Source organism: Panthera pardus, unplaced genomic scaffold (assembly GCF_024362965.1).
Source record: "Panthera pardus isolate Hobbes unplaced genomic scaffold, ASM2436296v1 HiC_scaffold_18, whole genome shotgun sequence".
NCBI lineage: Eukaryota > Metazoa > Chordata > Mammalia > Carnivora > Felidae > Panthera > Panthera pardus.
In genome coordinates this window covers 14,684,323-14,700,586 of record NW_026526743.1, presented here as the reverse complement: position 1 = coordinate 14,700,586, position 16,264 = coordinate 14,684,323, and the positions used below count along the sequence as shown (strand labels likewise).

The window sequence follows — 16,264 nt, the reverse complement described above, 5'->3', positions numbered from 1 at the left end:
CACTGTTGTAGGCACTGAATACAGCAATGAACAAGACATACAAATCCCCACCCTCCTGGAGTTCATCTTCTAGTGGGAGTTATTAGAAGGCAGTAAGTGCTTTGGAGAAAATAACAGAAGGGAAGGAAAATAGAACTGTGGGGGGGGGGGGGGGCGGTGACATTTCTTAATCAGTGGTCAAGGAATGCATCAGGTGATTTGAGCAAAGAGCTTAAAGGTGAGGAGTGAGGCATGCACCTACGTGGGGGGAAAAGAATTCTAGGTAGAGAGGATTATAGGTGCAAAGGCCCTGAGGCAGGAAGGGCATGGAGGGTTGGAGACACAGAGAGGGGTGTGATTGGGGCAGAGTTAGCAGGGAGAGTGGAAGGAGAGGAGAGCAGGGAGGTAACATGGGAAGTTGCGCTGGGCCTTCTGTGCCATGACGAGGACTTTGCCCTTTACTCGGAGTGACATGGAGCTATGGAAGTTTCCTGAACGGAGAAGGGATGTGATCTGACAGGGGATCACAGTGAATGTGGGAAACAGTGTGGAAGTAGCCATGAGAGTAGGAAGACCAAGGAGGGGCCTAAGGCAGTGGATCAGGCAGCAGATGAGGATAGACGACGTCAGGGTGCAGGCAGAGGAAGGAGTGAGGAGTGAGCAGAGTCTACGTAAGCGTGGGGGAATTTTGTGCTTTGTAATTTAATGATGTTAATATTCATCCCGCAAAGCCAGACAAGTGCTACTATGAGAAATTACTAAAAACCTGCAAGAGAATGCACCAGTCTGTTCCATTCATTGCTGTATCGCTCTGTGCCTAGAACTGGGCCTGGCACAGAGAAGGTCCTCAGTAAATGTTACCAAGTGAATGAAAAAACCCATGCTGTTTTGCGTTCTATGTGCGGGGTGTTCCAGCCACACAGAAGCATTTCTGAAAATCTGTTTAAATATTAAGATGGAGAATCTGCTAAGTTCATTCGGCATTTCTGGAGGCTGTGTAATAATCAGATGGCTCCAGTTGGGGATCATGTCACCTACTTCTTATGGATTTTTACTATTTCCCTTCCAATTAACAGGATCTTTTTTTAAAGGACGAAAATACTGAGAGGACAGGGCAGATTTAGGGTTGCCAGCCCTATTTTCTGGAATCCTGGCACCATCTCCTGGCTCTGAGGTGTTTCACCTGCCAGCTTGCTCCGCAGCCCTGAAATTGGCAATTCCGGTGAGTAGTCAGTGGGCGCCTTCTGGTCTGGTGCCGGGGACACAATGGTGGCTGCAAGAGTCCTAGGCCCCGCCCTCTTGGAGCAGACAGGTGCCCTGACAGTGTCAGCCCAGAGTGGTCGGGGCCAGGATGGGGACAGTACAGAACACCCGGGGCTGAGAAGGGGGGAGCACCGAGGGCTTTCCCCAGTTTTCTCCTATGCCCAACTCCCTCTGAACCTACCTTTTAGCTTCCTGCTCTGACCGCAACACAGTTCTGCCCGGAAGGCATGCCTTCCGTCCAGCCCTTCCAGGAAGGGGCTGTTTTCTTCAACTCAGCCCTCAAGCCACCAGGCCTGCAGATGGGGTGAGACCCTCCTAGCTCCTCATTGCCTAGCTCCCAGAACTCCAGAATAAACTCTCCTCTGCATCTTCCTACCGTGTCCTCTCTGCCTCCTCCCTAAGCCTCTGACTTTGAAGTCTGTGCACTCACACTGTAGCCCCAGCTCCCATTCCTGTTGCCTGTTCTCCAAAGTCACCGCGGCTCACCTCATAACTTTTGCTCCGGGCCTGCTGTCAATCAGGCTCCTCTTACCGTGATTCTTGGTGATTTCAACTGTTCTGGCCCCTCAGTGCCTTGACCTTCTCTCCTCTAGTGATCTTGTCCTCCACCCAACCCTTCCTTCCCATGCTCACACCCCAGGTGGGGTGGGGACACAGTGGTGACTGTGGCAGCCCAGAGGTCCTAGCCCAGTGGGGGAGAAAGACCCCTCCCCAGAGAGCGATACCCCCGCCCAAACCGCAGCCCCTTCAGAATCGAGTTCCATGCGTCTCAGTGTCTGCCCATCGCGTCAGGTCTCTCCAACTCATGCCCTCTAAAACTACTGTTCCAATGACCCTTCAGCCATCAATCCGTTAAACTAACCTCTTCCCTGTCCCTCACCCCCTTCATGATCACACCATTCCCACCGCCCAGGATGATTCCTCATCCATCCTTACTACCACTCCGTGGCTCATACCCTCACTCTTTGTACTTGTTTCTTTTCTTTTTTTTTTTTTACCCAACTGAGTCTACCCTCTCTCTCCTCTGCACTTGCATCCTGGCAGCTGAATGTGGATAGAGAAAAACCCACACTCTGGCTGGCTGGTCTCACTTTGGATTCATGATGACAAACCCAAGTGGGCCCTAATACTGCCCAGCCAATCCTACCACGTGCCCTGAATCCATTCATTCTCCCATTTTCTTTCTTTCTTTCTTTCTTTCTTTCTTTCTTTCTTTCTTTCTTTCTTTCTTTCTTTCTTTTCTTTTCTTTCTCTTTCTTTCTTTCTTTTCTTTTTTTTTCTTTCCTTCCTTCCTTCCTTCTCTCTTTTTCTTTTTTTAAATATTTATTTATTTGTTTTTGAGGGAGAGAGAGCGAGCGTGCGAGCATGACTGGGGGAGGGCAGAGAGAGAGGAAGACAGAGAGAATCCCAAGCAGGCTCCGCACTGTCAGGGCACAGCCTGACGTGGGGCTGGAACCCACAAATCGTGAGATCACGACCTGAGCCGAGATCATAGAGACCGATGCTTCACTAACTGAGCCACCCAGACGCCCCTCCCATTTTCTTATTTTCCCTATTAGTAGTATCGGCAACATGTTAATTTTTAAATGATATGTCAAAGCATAATTTACATATCATAAAATCCGTAAGTATATGTATGGTTCAGTGAATTTTAGGAAATTTATGTAATTGTACAACCATCACCTGACCCAGTTTCAGAATACTTCTGTCTTCCCATTTCCTACAGATGGAATCACACAATGATGGGCATTTGAGTTGTTTCCAGTTTTTGGTTATTACGAATAATGCCGCTAGGTACATTCATGTACAGATAGTTGTGTGGAAATATGCTTTCTTTTTTTTTTTTTTTGGTAAAGAGTTCTAGGAGTCAAGTGACTGAGTCCTATTGTAAGAGTATGCTTACCTTTGAAAGGACCTATTTTATTAAAAAATTTTTTTAAATGTTTTATTTTTTTGAGAGACAGCGAGAGATAGAGAGCAAACAGGGGAAGCGCAGAAAGAGAGGGAAACACAAAATCCAAAGCAGTCTCCAGGCTCCAAGCTGTCAGCACAGAGCCTGATGCGAGGCTCGAACTCACAGACCACAAGATCATGACCCGAGCTGAAAGTCGGACGCTTAACTGATTGAGCCTCCCAGGAGCCCCTCTCTTTCCCTTTTTGACCCTTCCCTCCATCCAATTGTTCATCTTCTCTTCATCCACTCTTTTAATCATCCATTTCCTCCTCTTCCCATTTCTCCACCCCTCATTCACCCATTCATGTCCCCTTCCTCCCTCCCTCCCTTCCCCCTCCTTTTCACCCATCCACCCATCCTTTCACCCCCCAATAAATATTCATTGTGTGCCAGATGCCCCAGGCATCTGACAGCTGCTGTGCAAGAAGGAGAGTCATGGAGGAGAAGGCATAAGGCACACACATCAGCATGCAGGTTAGCCCAAGATATTTATTCAGTGCTTTCACAGGTGGCCTCAGTGGCTCATCAAAGGGGTAGAACAGGGTAGGGGCACACAGGGACACTGTGCACTCTCCAATTATTTCAGTCTCCAGGAGGGTCAGGTCCTGAAGTCCTCATTCCTGGTGGATGGCTGATCAGCTGTGACTGTAAAAGACAGACTCTTAGCACTTCCTCTTGCAGACTGAGCACCTACCCCGACCTTCTGCTTCCCACGAGGGCCCCAGTGCCCCTGCCCCAAGTGGCCTGGCTTCCATGCTACATCCCTCACCATGCGGAGAAGTCCTGCGCTCTCCAGCTCTCCAATGTTGTCTTCTGGGAGTCATGCCCATCATTGGTCTGGTCCCCGTCAAAGTTTCCGCAGGCCCCACACAGCTTCCCAGCATGGTCACTGCTGACCATCACGGCCAGCTGCCCGTTGGTGCCAAGCCACACCTGGACCCCTGCCTTCTGCTGGACTAGCACAGAGCCATCGGGGTTCTGACGCACGGACACAGATGTTAATACCTCAGCTGGGAGAGCCACTTGGAGACCATTGACCTGGTGGTGGTTGAGGAAAACACAGAGTGTTACCAGGATGGAGACTCCAAGCAAGACAAGAAGTTCAAGGAGCAAAAAAAAGAGACGCAGGTGCTGAAAGCAATGAAGATGTGGATGGATGCACTGAATGGAGAGATGCATACACAGCTAGCTGGGGATTTGGGCAGAGGTTCAAAGGACAGAGGACAGATGGACAAAGAGACGCATCAGTGGATAAATGGTCATGCACAAAGCATTCTAAGGGCAGCCAGGATGGTGGGGAGCACTTTATACCAGACAGATAAATACATGATCAAACCCCAGCATCATCCTGTTCTACTTTTCAAAATAAAAGAAGCTTTAAGCATGTCCTGTAAGTTATTGGTTCTCTAACAAAAGCAATTGCATGACTTAATTTTTCAATGCTGATGTCTAAAGACAAATAATGACCTGGAAAGTATCACAGTTATGTGAGAAAATTCCTGTTTCTCTATCATAAGCTGTGGACTCAGTAACCTTGGTAACCCTATCTGAGTTTTTCCTTGAAATAACTGTTGTCTCTTTTCACTGATGAGTTAATCCTTATAAAGTTAGATGCTCTGGAAAACCTTCTTTGAAAGAAAAGTTCTTTTTTTCTAAATGTTTTGGGTCTGGGTCTTCCTCTGGCAGATGATTGGAAAGATAGGTAGATATACCTGGATAGATGGATAGGTGGATGGATGGATAGATGGATGGATGGATGGATGGATGTGTGGATGGATGGATGGATGGATGGATGGATGTGTGGATGGATGGATGGATGGATGGATGGATGGATGGATGACTGGATGTGTGGATGGATGGATGGATGTGTGGATGGATGGATGGATGGATGGATGTGTGGATGGATGGATGGATGTGTGGATGGATGGATGGATGTGTGGATGGATGGGTGGATGGATGGATGGATGGATGGATGGATGGATGTGTGGATGGATGGATGGATGGATGGATGGATGACTGGATGTGTGGATGGATGGATGGATGTGTGGATGGATGGATGGATGGATGGATGGATGGATGGATGTGTGGATGGATGGATGGATGTGTGGATGGATGGATGTGTGGATGGATGGGTGGATGGATGGATGGATGGATGGATGGATGGATGGATGTGTGGATGGATGGATGTGTGGATGGATGGGTGGATGGGTGGATGGATGGATGGATGGATGTGTGGATGGATGGATGGATGGATGGATGACTGGATGTGTGGATGGATGGATGGATGGATGTGTGGATGGATGGATGGATGGATGTGTGGATGGATGGGTGGATGGGTGGATGGATGGATGGATGGATGTGTGGATGGATGGATGGATGGATGTGTGGATGGATGGATGGATGGATGGATGTGTGGATGGATGGATGGATGGATGGATGGATGTGTGGATGGATGGATGGATGGATGGATGGATGACTGGATGTGTGGATGGATGGATGGATGTGTGGATGGATGGATGGATGGATGTGTGGATGGATGGATGGATGTGTGGATGGATGGATGGATGTGTGGATGGATGGGTGGATGGATGGATGGATGGATGGATGGATGGATGGATGTGTGGATGGATGGATGGATGGATGGATGACTGGATGTGTGGATGGATGGATGGATGTGTGGATGGATGGATGGATGGATGGATGTGTGGATGGATGGATGGATGTGTGGATGGATGGATGGATGTGTGGATGGATGTGTGGATGGATGGATGGATGTGTGGATGGATGGATGGATGTGTGGATGGATGGATGGATGGATGGATGGATGGATGGATGGATGTGTGGATGGATGGATGGATGGATGTGTGGATGGATGGATGGATGGATGGATGGATGGATGGATGTGTGGATGGATGGATGGATGGATGGATGGATGACTGGATGTGTGGATGGATGGATGGATGACTGGATGTGTGGATGGATGGATGGATGTGTGGATGGATGGATGGATGGATGGATGTGTGGATGGATGGATGGATGTGTGGATGGATGGATGGATGGATGGATGGATGTGTGGATGGATGGATGGATGGATGTGTGGATGGATGGATGGATGTGTGGATGGATGGATGGATGGATGGCTGGCTAGAAGATAGGAAAGAACATCTGTGTCACTCGGCACCTAGCCTGTTGTAGAGGGAACAGGGCCGAATGTATTCACAAAACCAAATTTTTCCTGGGAATCATCTGCTGGGGACAAAGTGGTGATCAAGACAGATGGGACCATTGTCCACCTGTGGATTATATTCTAGTGATGGAGAAAGGCAATAAACACAAATAATGGATAACTTCAGATATCGAGAAGTATGTTGAAGGAAGTAAGAGAGAGTAATAGCATTGAGACTGGGATGGAGAGGGAGAGCTTCTGTAGCTGGTCAGAAAAGGCCTTACTGTAGAAGGAGTACTGGAACTGAGACCTGGAGGGTGAGAGGAGTCAATGCATACAATCTGGGCAAAGAGCCCTGTAGCGGCGGGAATAGCCAATGTGAAGTCCCAAGGCGGGAACAAGCTTGGTCTGCTGTACAAAAAGCAGAAAGGCCAGTGTGGCCAATCATTAGCATGGCTAATGAGGGAAGGAATTACAGGAAGTGGGGCTGGAGGCCAGCAGGAGTCAGATCACACAAAGTCTTGTAGGCCAAGGAAGGCAGGTGGCTTGAGTTTGGAATGCTGCTCTGGGAAGCCACCGTAGAGTTCTACCCCTGATCTGATTCACATTTCTAGAGCATCTGTCTGCCATATAGAGAACTGTTTCTTGATAGAGGAGCAAGGGAAGGTCAGGGGTAGGTGTCTGTTAACCTGAATTATGTATCAGGCAGATGGCCAGAGAAAAGGAATAATTGGTCCTGATTACCCTAAAGAGAGAACTCAAGCCTCCCTGCTTCCAGCAGGGCTGAGTCTTGGACCATCTCCGTGTGTTGGTGGGAGGACACAGACCATCCACTGAGGGAGGCGTGCATGGATCATGGCTGTATCTCTCCCCTGAATCCAGAGAACCCCGGTGGATGTCTCTGCAATCAACAAACAGGTCATGGAAATAGGGACGTGCTCCTCTAGGGACTTTAGTGTGGCCTGACATCCATGCTTGGGTCAGGGTCTCTGTCACGTGGGCCATGAATGATTAGACCGTAAGCCGGCATCAGCTCTGTTTGGCCAAACAGATCCTCTCTCAGAAATTTGAAATTGGTGTCGTGAGAGCTATGGAGTTTGGTAAATGCAAGGCAGCTCTAAGTGAGAGGAAGTCAAGGGGCAGAAGGGAGGGGGCAACGGGGCTGGAGCAGACTCCTGGAGGCAAACAATGACAGGCCTGAGGGGGTCCCGAAGAGCAAGATGAAGGGCAGGTGAGGGAAGGATCAGTGGCCCAGTTTTGTCAGAGTCCAGAGCAAGTTCCCACTGAGCACCTGGAAACCATCTTGGTCCCTTGTAGCCACGGTTACCACCAGCATCTTGTTCCCATCAAAGTCGTTGGGAACAGAGCCTGGTGCTGATGGGTTCAAAACTGGTGGGATCCCAGGCACTGTCTGAATTACTTAAATAAATGATTTCACCTTCTTAGGCCCTTGTTTATCCTCTGTGTTAAATGTCGATAATAGCAGTCCCTGTCTTGTGGGTATGTTGTGGGGAACCACAGAGAATGAAATGGATTTGGTGAACAGCAAGTCTAAAAGACAGAGGCATAAATCCAGATAATACTGCCAGGGCACCTGGATCCAGCCACTCCTGAGGCTCTCTCCCTGGATTTTCCAGTTATGTGGGCTAGTAAATTCCTTTTTGCACAAGGCGATCTGAATTCCTTTTCTGTTACTTGCGACCAATAGAGTTTCAATGAACACTATTATCAAAACTACTAATTCGCTTGAGCGTGTTTTTGCTCCTCGAGAACTCAGCCAGAACAGAGGGACTAGGTTTGAAATACTGAGACCAACACAAATCCAGAGACTAAACTGCGGAGATCTGGACAAAGAAAATGCAAGACAGATGGGCAGCCAGGACTGTGGGGACACTGCAACAGGAAGAACAAAAACCCAGGGGAGACAGTCCCCCGCCCCCTCATGCCCCGGCTTACCCACACGCCCTTCTTTGGGCTCACAGTCACGAGCCCATCCTGGAAGAAGATGTGAGCCTGGCCCACAGTTTCAACTCCGCCACGGCAAGTCTGGACATCAGCGACCACACGGTACCAGGGGATGGTTTTCTGTCGTCCCGGGCAGCGGTAAGACATGTCATAGATGCCAGGGGAGGTGACTGCTCTGCGGAGCCCATCAAAGGTGGTGAGGTTGGAACCCACCAAGAGGGAACAGAGACCTTGGGGGACCCAGCAGTCCCGGGCCTCAGCCTGGACTTCACATATGCGGCCTGGCGGGCAGCTGGATGCCTGGCACGTCAGGCCGGTGCTCGAGGAGCAGGAACAGCGCTTGCTGCAGTCTGAGCTCAGCAGTGAGGAGTTCACCTGTGCACAGAGAGAGGGGCCAGGTTACTGCGGTGTGATGGATCGGAACCTCCGACACAATCCTCCAGCCCTCTGGACCCATGCAGAATGATTTTGCAGCAACTTCCTTTAAGAGATGAAATTTACGGGGCGCCTGGGTGGCTCAGTCGGTTAAATGTCTGACTTCAGCCCAGGTCATGATCTCACAGTTCGTGAATTCAAGCCCCACATTGGGCTCTGTGCTGACAGCTCAGAGCCTGGACCCTGCTTCAGATTCTGGGTCTCCCTCTCTCTCTCTGCCCCTCTCCAGCTCGTGCTCTCTCTCTCTCTCTCACTCAAAAAAAAAAATTAAAAAAAAAAGACAAGAGATGAAATTTACTTCCACTTCCCCCACGAATCTGGGCTCACCTTACAACTATACTTTGGTTATTATAATGCAGCAGAAGCAATGCTTGTACCAAATTCAAGCTTGCACCTCAGGGACCTTACAGCTTTCTCTCTCTCTCTTTCTTGGAACCCTGCCCAGCCACCATAGGAATAAGCATGGGCAAGTCTGCTGGAGGATGAGACCCCATGGGAGAGAGACAATGATCCCAGCTGATGCCACTGTACTCCAGCTGGCTCTCAGCTGACCCACCTTCTCTATGTTCACTACCTGATGACCTCATCAGATTTCATAAAAACCGAAAGCAACGTCTGATCCTCATTTGGACTCTGGCGCAGGGGAGCAGGTAGTCGTTGTAGAGGACATTATGAGGACAACCAGTAAAATTCAAATACAATCTTTTAGAGTATTGCATCAGTGTTCATTTCCTGATTTGGAAGTTAATCCCATCATAACCCTGTAAATGAACTTCCGTCTTGGGGAGTGCATGCTAAAGTACTTAGGGGCGAAGGGACACTGGGTCAGCATCATACTCTCAAATGCTTCAGAAGAAATGTGCATATAAACTTACACAGAGAGGTTGCGAAAGCAAACGTGTCAAAAGGTCAACAAGAAACTTAAACGACAGGTATCTGGGAGTGCTTTGTACGATTCTTGCAAGTTTTCTTAAGTTTGGATTCTTTAAAAATACAAGTCTGGGTGGCTCAGTCGTTAAGCATCTGACTTTGGCTCAGGTCATGATCTCACAGTTCATGAGTTTGAGTCTCACATCAGGTGAGCTCGTGCCCCACTTCAGGTGAGCTTGAGCCCTGCTTTGGGTAAAACATGAGCCCTGGGTGAGCCAGGCTTCTCTTTCTCTCTCTCTCTCTCTTTCTCTCTCTCTCTCTCTCTCTCTCTCTCTCTCTCTCTCTCTCTCTCTCCGACTCTCTGCCCCTCCTGGGATTCTCCCTTCTCTCTCTCTCCATCCCTTGCTCACTTGCACACTCTCTCAAATAAATTAAATAAATAAATAAATGTCTGAAAACATTAAAAGAACAGATGTAACAAAAGAGATAAATACCATCTCTCTACGGATGGTTCCCCAGCCCAGACTTCTCTGGTGAATGCCAGACTCACGAATCTAGGAAACCTGGCACAGGCAGAGCTGTCAGGGCTGGGATGGGGGAAGCACAGGGGTAACCCAGCCTAGGGGATCAGGGAGGGCTTCCTGGAGGCAGTGAGACCTGGAGGAAGGAGAAGTTTGGCATGTCCTTCCCCAGAAGGCTTGAACTTCCAGGCCTTCTAGCCTATCTTACCGCCATTAATAAAATGGGGATGAGCGAGTATGGAATGTGGTCATTCATCTTTCCTTTATTTGGTAAATAGGCTTGTGAGGGGGCAGGGTGCCTGGTAGTTCAGAAGGTGGGTCCAGGCTGCTGGGGTGTCGGTCCAGGCTGCTGGGGTGTCAATCCCAGCACCCCCGCTTGCTAACGGACAGCCTTGGGCTGACTTCTCTTTGTTGCGATAGTGCCTGGTGCATAAGATCATTAAATGAATTCGGGGCGCCTGGGAGGCTCAGTTGGTTAAGCGTCTGATTTCGGCTCAGGTCATGATCTCACGGTTTGTGGGTTTGAGCCCCGCATTGGGCTCTGTACTGTGAGCGCAGAGCCTGCTTCGGATCCTCTGCCCACCCCACCCCACCCCCCACTGCCTCTGCCCTTCCCCTGCTTGTGCTTGCTCTCTCTGTTCTCAAAAATAAATATTAAAAAAAAAGGATCATTCAATGAATTAATATCTGTTACAAACTTGGCGCACAGCAAGAGCTCAGAAAACATCAAGCACAAAAATTAATCAAATTTTCAACTTCTATCATGAAACGATTGCCAGCCTCACTACCTGCTGCACCATGTATATGTTGCTGGCATTTGTACCGTATGATGAAGGTGGAGGCTGAGGCCCGGTGCCCGGCAGGGACCTTTCAGGCACAATGACACCGGATCCTCAGATACCCATGGTGCATGGATGATGATTAACCCCGTGTTCTAGATGAAGAAAGGCTCAGATGAGGGGACTGTAGGAGGCGGGGTAACAGCCCGCCAAATATAACAGGTTTCAATTCCTGGGACCAGTCGATGTTACCTTACGTGAAAAAAGGGGTGTTTGCAGATGTGAGAAATTAAGGATCTTGAGATGAACAGACTGCCCTGGGTTATCTGGGTGGGCCTTAAATGCAATCACATGTATCCTTATAAGAGGGAGGTTTTGTGACACACACAAGGAGGCAAGGAGGAGGGGAAATGGGACACAGAGGCAGAAATTGGGGTCAGGTGGCCACAAGACAAGAAAGGCCTGCAGCCACCAAAAATGGGGGGAGGAAAGGAGCGGATTCTCTTCTGGGGCCTCTGGAGGGAGTGCTGTCCTGCCCGCACCTCGATTTTGCCCCACTGACCCTGATTTCTGACGCTGGCCTCCAGAACTGTGAGAGAGAAAATTTCCCTGGTTTGAAGCCACCAAGGTTGCTTGCGGACCTTTGTCTCAGCAGCCTCAGGAAACTAAGACACTTTACCAGCATTGAGTCACCCCACTGGGAAATGGAGGTGGCTTCTCTGTCCCCTCCTTGAGGGGGTCGGCAGAGAAGCTCTGAGTCTCCCTCGGGCTCCTCTACCCTCCCTGCCCACCTCCAGCCCGGGCTCACCGGCAAGTAGTGGCCGTCATGGGTGCAGCCGCAGTCCTGCACGGGGACGCAGGTGCCCTGCGAGAGCAGGAAGCGGTCGTCACACTCGCAGCCCTCAAAGCAGCGGCTGGTGCAGCCCGTGAGGCCGGAGAGAGCGGCACAGGAGCCCTGGCAGGAGCGCGTGCAGGTGGAGTAGTGGCTGTGGGCAGGGCACTGGAGCGCTGCGGAGGGAGGAGAGGGGGCGGGGTCAGGCCTGTGGGTGTCGGGCCCTGCCCTTGGCATCCCACATACCGGATCTGGGCTGGCATGCTGGGGACACCAGCTATGAAGACAGTCTCATGCCCTCCCCCATGGAGCTCATATCAGTGGAAAAGATAGTCCCAGTGCAGTGTGTGATCAGGGCTGCAGGCGGAGGCGTGGACAGAAAGGTCAGGGCCCGGATGAGGCCAAAACAGGGAGTTGTGAGGACCCCCCTGGGCTCTGCCTGAGCAATCGATGGATGGTGCGGCTGTCCGGAGATGCAGACTTGGGGTCAGAGAATCGGAGGGTCAGGTTTGGGGTGAGATGCTGATGTCATATGGGAACACAGCAGGTGTGAGGGACCCGAAGGACACCCAGGGGAAAGTGTCCAGGAAACCACTGGACCCCCGAGGCTGGCAGTCAGGAGCGAGGTCAGGGCCGAAGACAGTGTCCCCTGTCAGCACTGAGGACAAATCTAAGGCCACAGGGGTGGATGACGGCCCCCGATATGGGTGCTGTCCTGCGGAGAATGAAGGAGACACAGCCCTGCCCTGGGAGTTTGAAGGAAATGTACCCCCATCCTGGGGGGCCCAGGTGAGTCACAGACTCAGGCTGTATTATGTGAGCTCCTGGTCTGTCTGACCACCCCTCCCAGGGCCCCACAGAAAGGGTTCAGGATGAGTCCTGAGAAAGAGCTCTGTCTGTGGTTTCAGGAGCGTGGGCCCCTGCAGGGAGCCTGAGAAAGAGTCAGCGGGGCAGGGGGGGAGCAGACAGGGAGTGCTGTGGGAGAAGCTGGGGGCGGGGGGTGTGGGAGGGGCATGCTTCAAGAGGGAGGCACTGCTCCTGAGAGGCAGACAGGACAGGAGCAGGTCAGGAGGAGTCCCTGAGCCTGGTCTGGAGTCTTCCGAGGGGCTCCCCTGGACACTTACGGCAGAAGCTGTCTGTCCTCCAGGGTTTCACGGCCCCACCGGACGCCTGGCAGTCCGCCATGTAAGCGGCCAGGCTGCGGCAGAGGAAGGTGGTGTTGCCCTTGTGGACACACAGGTCGTACACGCACTGGCGGAAGTACTCAGAGGGGTTCAGCACTGCGTGGCAGCCCGCGAAAGGGCCCTGGGGGTCCCGGACCCGACCGCAGGCCTGGATGTTCTCATAGGGCGCCGTCTCCTCCGCTGAGCACACGGGGCAGCCGCCCGGCCCACAGCCCTCGCCACAGCCCTGGGAGGAGCTGGGCGCCCGCCACCCGGCTCCAAAGGCGTCCACGCTGGGGGCCACGGCGCCACTGGGCAGGACAAAGTCGTCGCTCCAGTTGCCGTTGAAATTCCCACAGAGGCCACAGAGCCGGCCATGGAAGGGGCTGGGGATAGATATGAGGACATGGGCATCGCCGTCAAAGAGAAGCCGCAGTCCCTTGGTTGTCTGCAGAACCATGTTCCGGCCCTCAGCGGTCACCCGCACACGACCTACAGCCACAGGCAGGGCCACAGCCTCGCCATCCACGGTGACCTGGGTGGAAAGGCCACGGGGGGGTCAGGGACTCACAGTACCACAGGTGAGACAGACCCCTCAGACTCCTGGCGTGGAGCTATGTCCCTCTCAGGCCCTTTGGGGTTGTACCATGTCCTTGGACTGCCCAAGGGTGGGACTGTGTCACCTTCAGACCTCCAGATCTGTGTCACCCTTAGTCCCCTTGGACTGGGGTCATATCTCCCTCAAGCCCTCAGGGTGGGCCCTGTCCCACTCAGAACCTGCCTCCCCGCCCCCCCCCCCCAGAGTGGGGCCACGTCCCCTTCAGACCCCCAGGGTAAGGCCACGTCCGCTTACTTACCCTCAGCCCCCGTGCCAGTACCACCACCTGGCCAGCCACAGTAACCACCAGCTGTTGGGGATCTCCAGCCGCGTTCTTCTCAAGCACAATGACAAAGTCCTCGTCCCCAGGCTGTGGGCGGCAGACTTGGGCCAAGATGTAGGAGCAGGAGCCGTGCAGGTCATAAACACGCCCATCAAGGGTGACATAGTGGATGCCACCGTTGGCCAGGCAGCGGCCACAGCCTGTAGGGTGACAGGCCTGGACACCGTCCTCCACTCGGCACTCCTCGTAGGGTCCGCAGGCCGCGCCCTGCTGGCAAGTGACTTGGCCACCCGGCCTGCACTCGCAGCGCCGCTCACACTCAGGGCCTGGGTAGAAGGACTCGCCCAGAGGGTAGTAGCGGCCCTCGTGGAGGCATCCGCACTGGCCCACAGGCACACAGGTGTCACCACTGAGCACGAAGCCGGCATCACAGACGCAGCCCTCCCGGCAGGTGTGCACGCAGCCGTCGGGCACAGAGAGGCTTGGGCAGCTCACGGGGCAGGAGTCACCGCAGAGCTTGTAGTGGCTGTGGGGAGGGCACTGGAGGGCTGTGGGGACAAAAGGGGAATGAGCCGGGAGGGCAGAGGGAGGGCCCCGGGGGGGGGGGGGAGGGGAGGGTGACAGAGTGGGAGAACCGGCCCAGGGGAATCTGCATGTTCTGCCTGAGAATATTTCATGAGCGAATCCATCCAGGGATCTGAGCAGAGTGTCTGATCCAGTACATCTAACTGGGGGATTCGGTGTGGGGACGTGGGGACCAAGTCTCTCTGACCACGTCGTGGGTCGGCCTGATCAAAAATTTCTATAGATGAAGTGAATTTGACCACCTACATCCGACCAAGATATGCGGGATTGGAACCAAACGTGTGGGTATCTTGGGGGGTGGCTCTGACCGGGCTGCGGGACCAAATGTATCCCGTATCTCTGGTGTGAATACACCTGACTGTGGATGTCTGGCCTGGAGCCTCTGATGGAGTGTCTCGGACAAGGTTGGTGTCAGTGGGACTCTGACCACGTATATCTGATTGGGTGAAGCTGACAGGATAAATCTGACCAAATGTGCCTGAGGGGGGAATTGCCCTGGACTCTCTGACCGTGAGCCTGTGGATATCTACCTGGGGCTCTGTCAGGGTCACGATTCTACCTGGGAGTATCTGCCCGAGTGTCTCTAACCGGAAGCGTCCCTGGCTGAGGTTATCAGACCAATTCTATCTGACCTTGTGGATTTCAGTGTTTGAAACAGGGTAGGTGCATCTGACCAGGTGTAACTCTCTAGGTCTCTCTGACCAAGGGCACCTCGCTGAATAGCTGTCTGTGACAGGGTCAACCACCCCAGTCTATCTGACTAGGATATCTGAGCACACGAATCCCGGAGAGGATCCAGCACCTAGGGTTTCTGACCAGGTGTGCCTGAGTGTCTGCCATTGCAGTATGTGACCTGGTGCATTTCCGTGGGTAAATGCCACGGTGTACTTTTGACAGGACCCACGGAGGAGAAGACTCTTGTCTAAGAGCCGTGTGAAGAGGGCAGGCGGGAAGACGCCCACTGTGTGGACCACGCGTGGATCCGTACTCACGACAGAAATCCGGCCGCCTCCACTCGCCGAGCGTGGCCCCCGCGGCCTGGCAGGCTGCCACGTAGGCCTCCACGGCAGGGCAGAGGCCTCCCGGATGGCCCTGGGCTTGGCAGGCATCCAGCAAGCAGGCCTTGAAGTAGTGCTCCGGTGGCAAGAGGCGGTGGCAGGGCGCCAACGGGCCGTCGGGGGCCGAGATCACGCCGCAAGCGTCCGGGCCGCCGAAGGGCTCCTGCTGCTCGGGCGTGCACTGAGGCGGGCACGGCCCGGGGACGCACTCCCCGCAGCCCTCCGCGCCGCCCACCTGCCAGCCTGCGGGGTTCCCGCCCACCGCCTGCAGTTCGTCGGCTGGGTCCCGGTTGTAGTTCCCGCACAGGCCACAAAGGGCGCCCGCGTACGCCGCCGGCACGCGCAGGCGCACGAAGCTTTTCCCGTCGAAAGCCAGAGAGAGCCCGGTGGCGGCGGTCACCACCACGTCGGCACCACTCAGGTAAGCGCGCAGGCGCGAGTCCAGCTGATAGGGCAGTGCTACGAGCTCGCCGTCCACCTGTGGGTACCGGGTAGGGGTGGGGGTCGTGAACGGCGCGGGCACAGGTTCGAATTTTGACTCCACTACCTACGGGGGGGTGGGGGGGGGTGGGGAATGGGGTGGAACCCTGAGCATGTGATCTACACTGTGTGATAATAAGGATGGTAGTAGTAGGAGGAGGAGCCTCTATAGACACGACGCCACTGCCTCCTCACAGGACCCTCTGAGGCAGGTACTATTATTAGACCCATTTTATAGTGGAGTAAACTAAGGTTAAACTAAAAGAATAAACTAACTTTATTAGTTTAAATGGGGAAGACCTGCTGCTCCAAGGCCTATACTCTGAACCCCCT

General features: G+C 53.0%; 1 protein-coding gene and 1 long non-coding RNA gene across 2 annotated transcripts in view; one reads left to right on the top strand and one right to left on the bottom strand.

Annotated features, from left to right (window-relative positions):
• Positions 1–170: 170 nt before the first annotated feature.
• LOC128778028 (uncharacterized) lies at positions 171–4,820 on the top strand. The gene is made up of 2 exons (XR_008423347.1): positions 171–1,201; positions 3,878–4,820. It is a non-coding gene; the product is annotated as an uncharacterized LOC128778028 (long non-coding RNA).
• The window catches only part of FCGBP (Fc gamma binding protein), a 40,961-nt gene continuing 28,362 nt past the window's right edge, over positions 3,666–16,264 (bottom strand). Inside the window, exons 14-20 of the mRNA XM_019432077.2 lie at positions 15,386–15,929; positions 13,785–14,356; positions 12,889–13,462; positions 11,741–11,940; positions 8,319–8,702; positions 3,966–4,234; positions 3,666–3,841 (exon numbers count right to left, since the gene is read on the bottom strand). Of these exons, the coding sequence (XP_019287622.2) occupies positions 3,832–3,841; positions 3,966–4,234; positions 8,319–8,702; positions 11,741–11,940; positions 12,889–13,462; positions 13,785–14,356; positions 15,386–15,929 (2,553 nt within the window). The 3' untranslated portion in view covers positions 3,666–3,831. The remainder of the gene's footprint in view (positions 3,842–3,965; positions 4,235–8,318; positions 8,703–11,740; positions 11,941–12,888; positions 13,463–13,784; positions 14,357–15,385; positions 15,930–16,264) is intronic.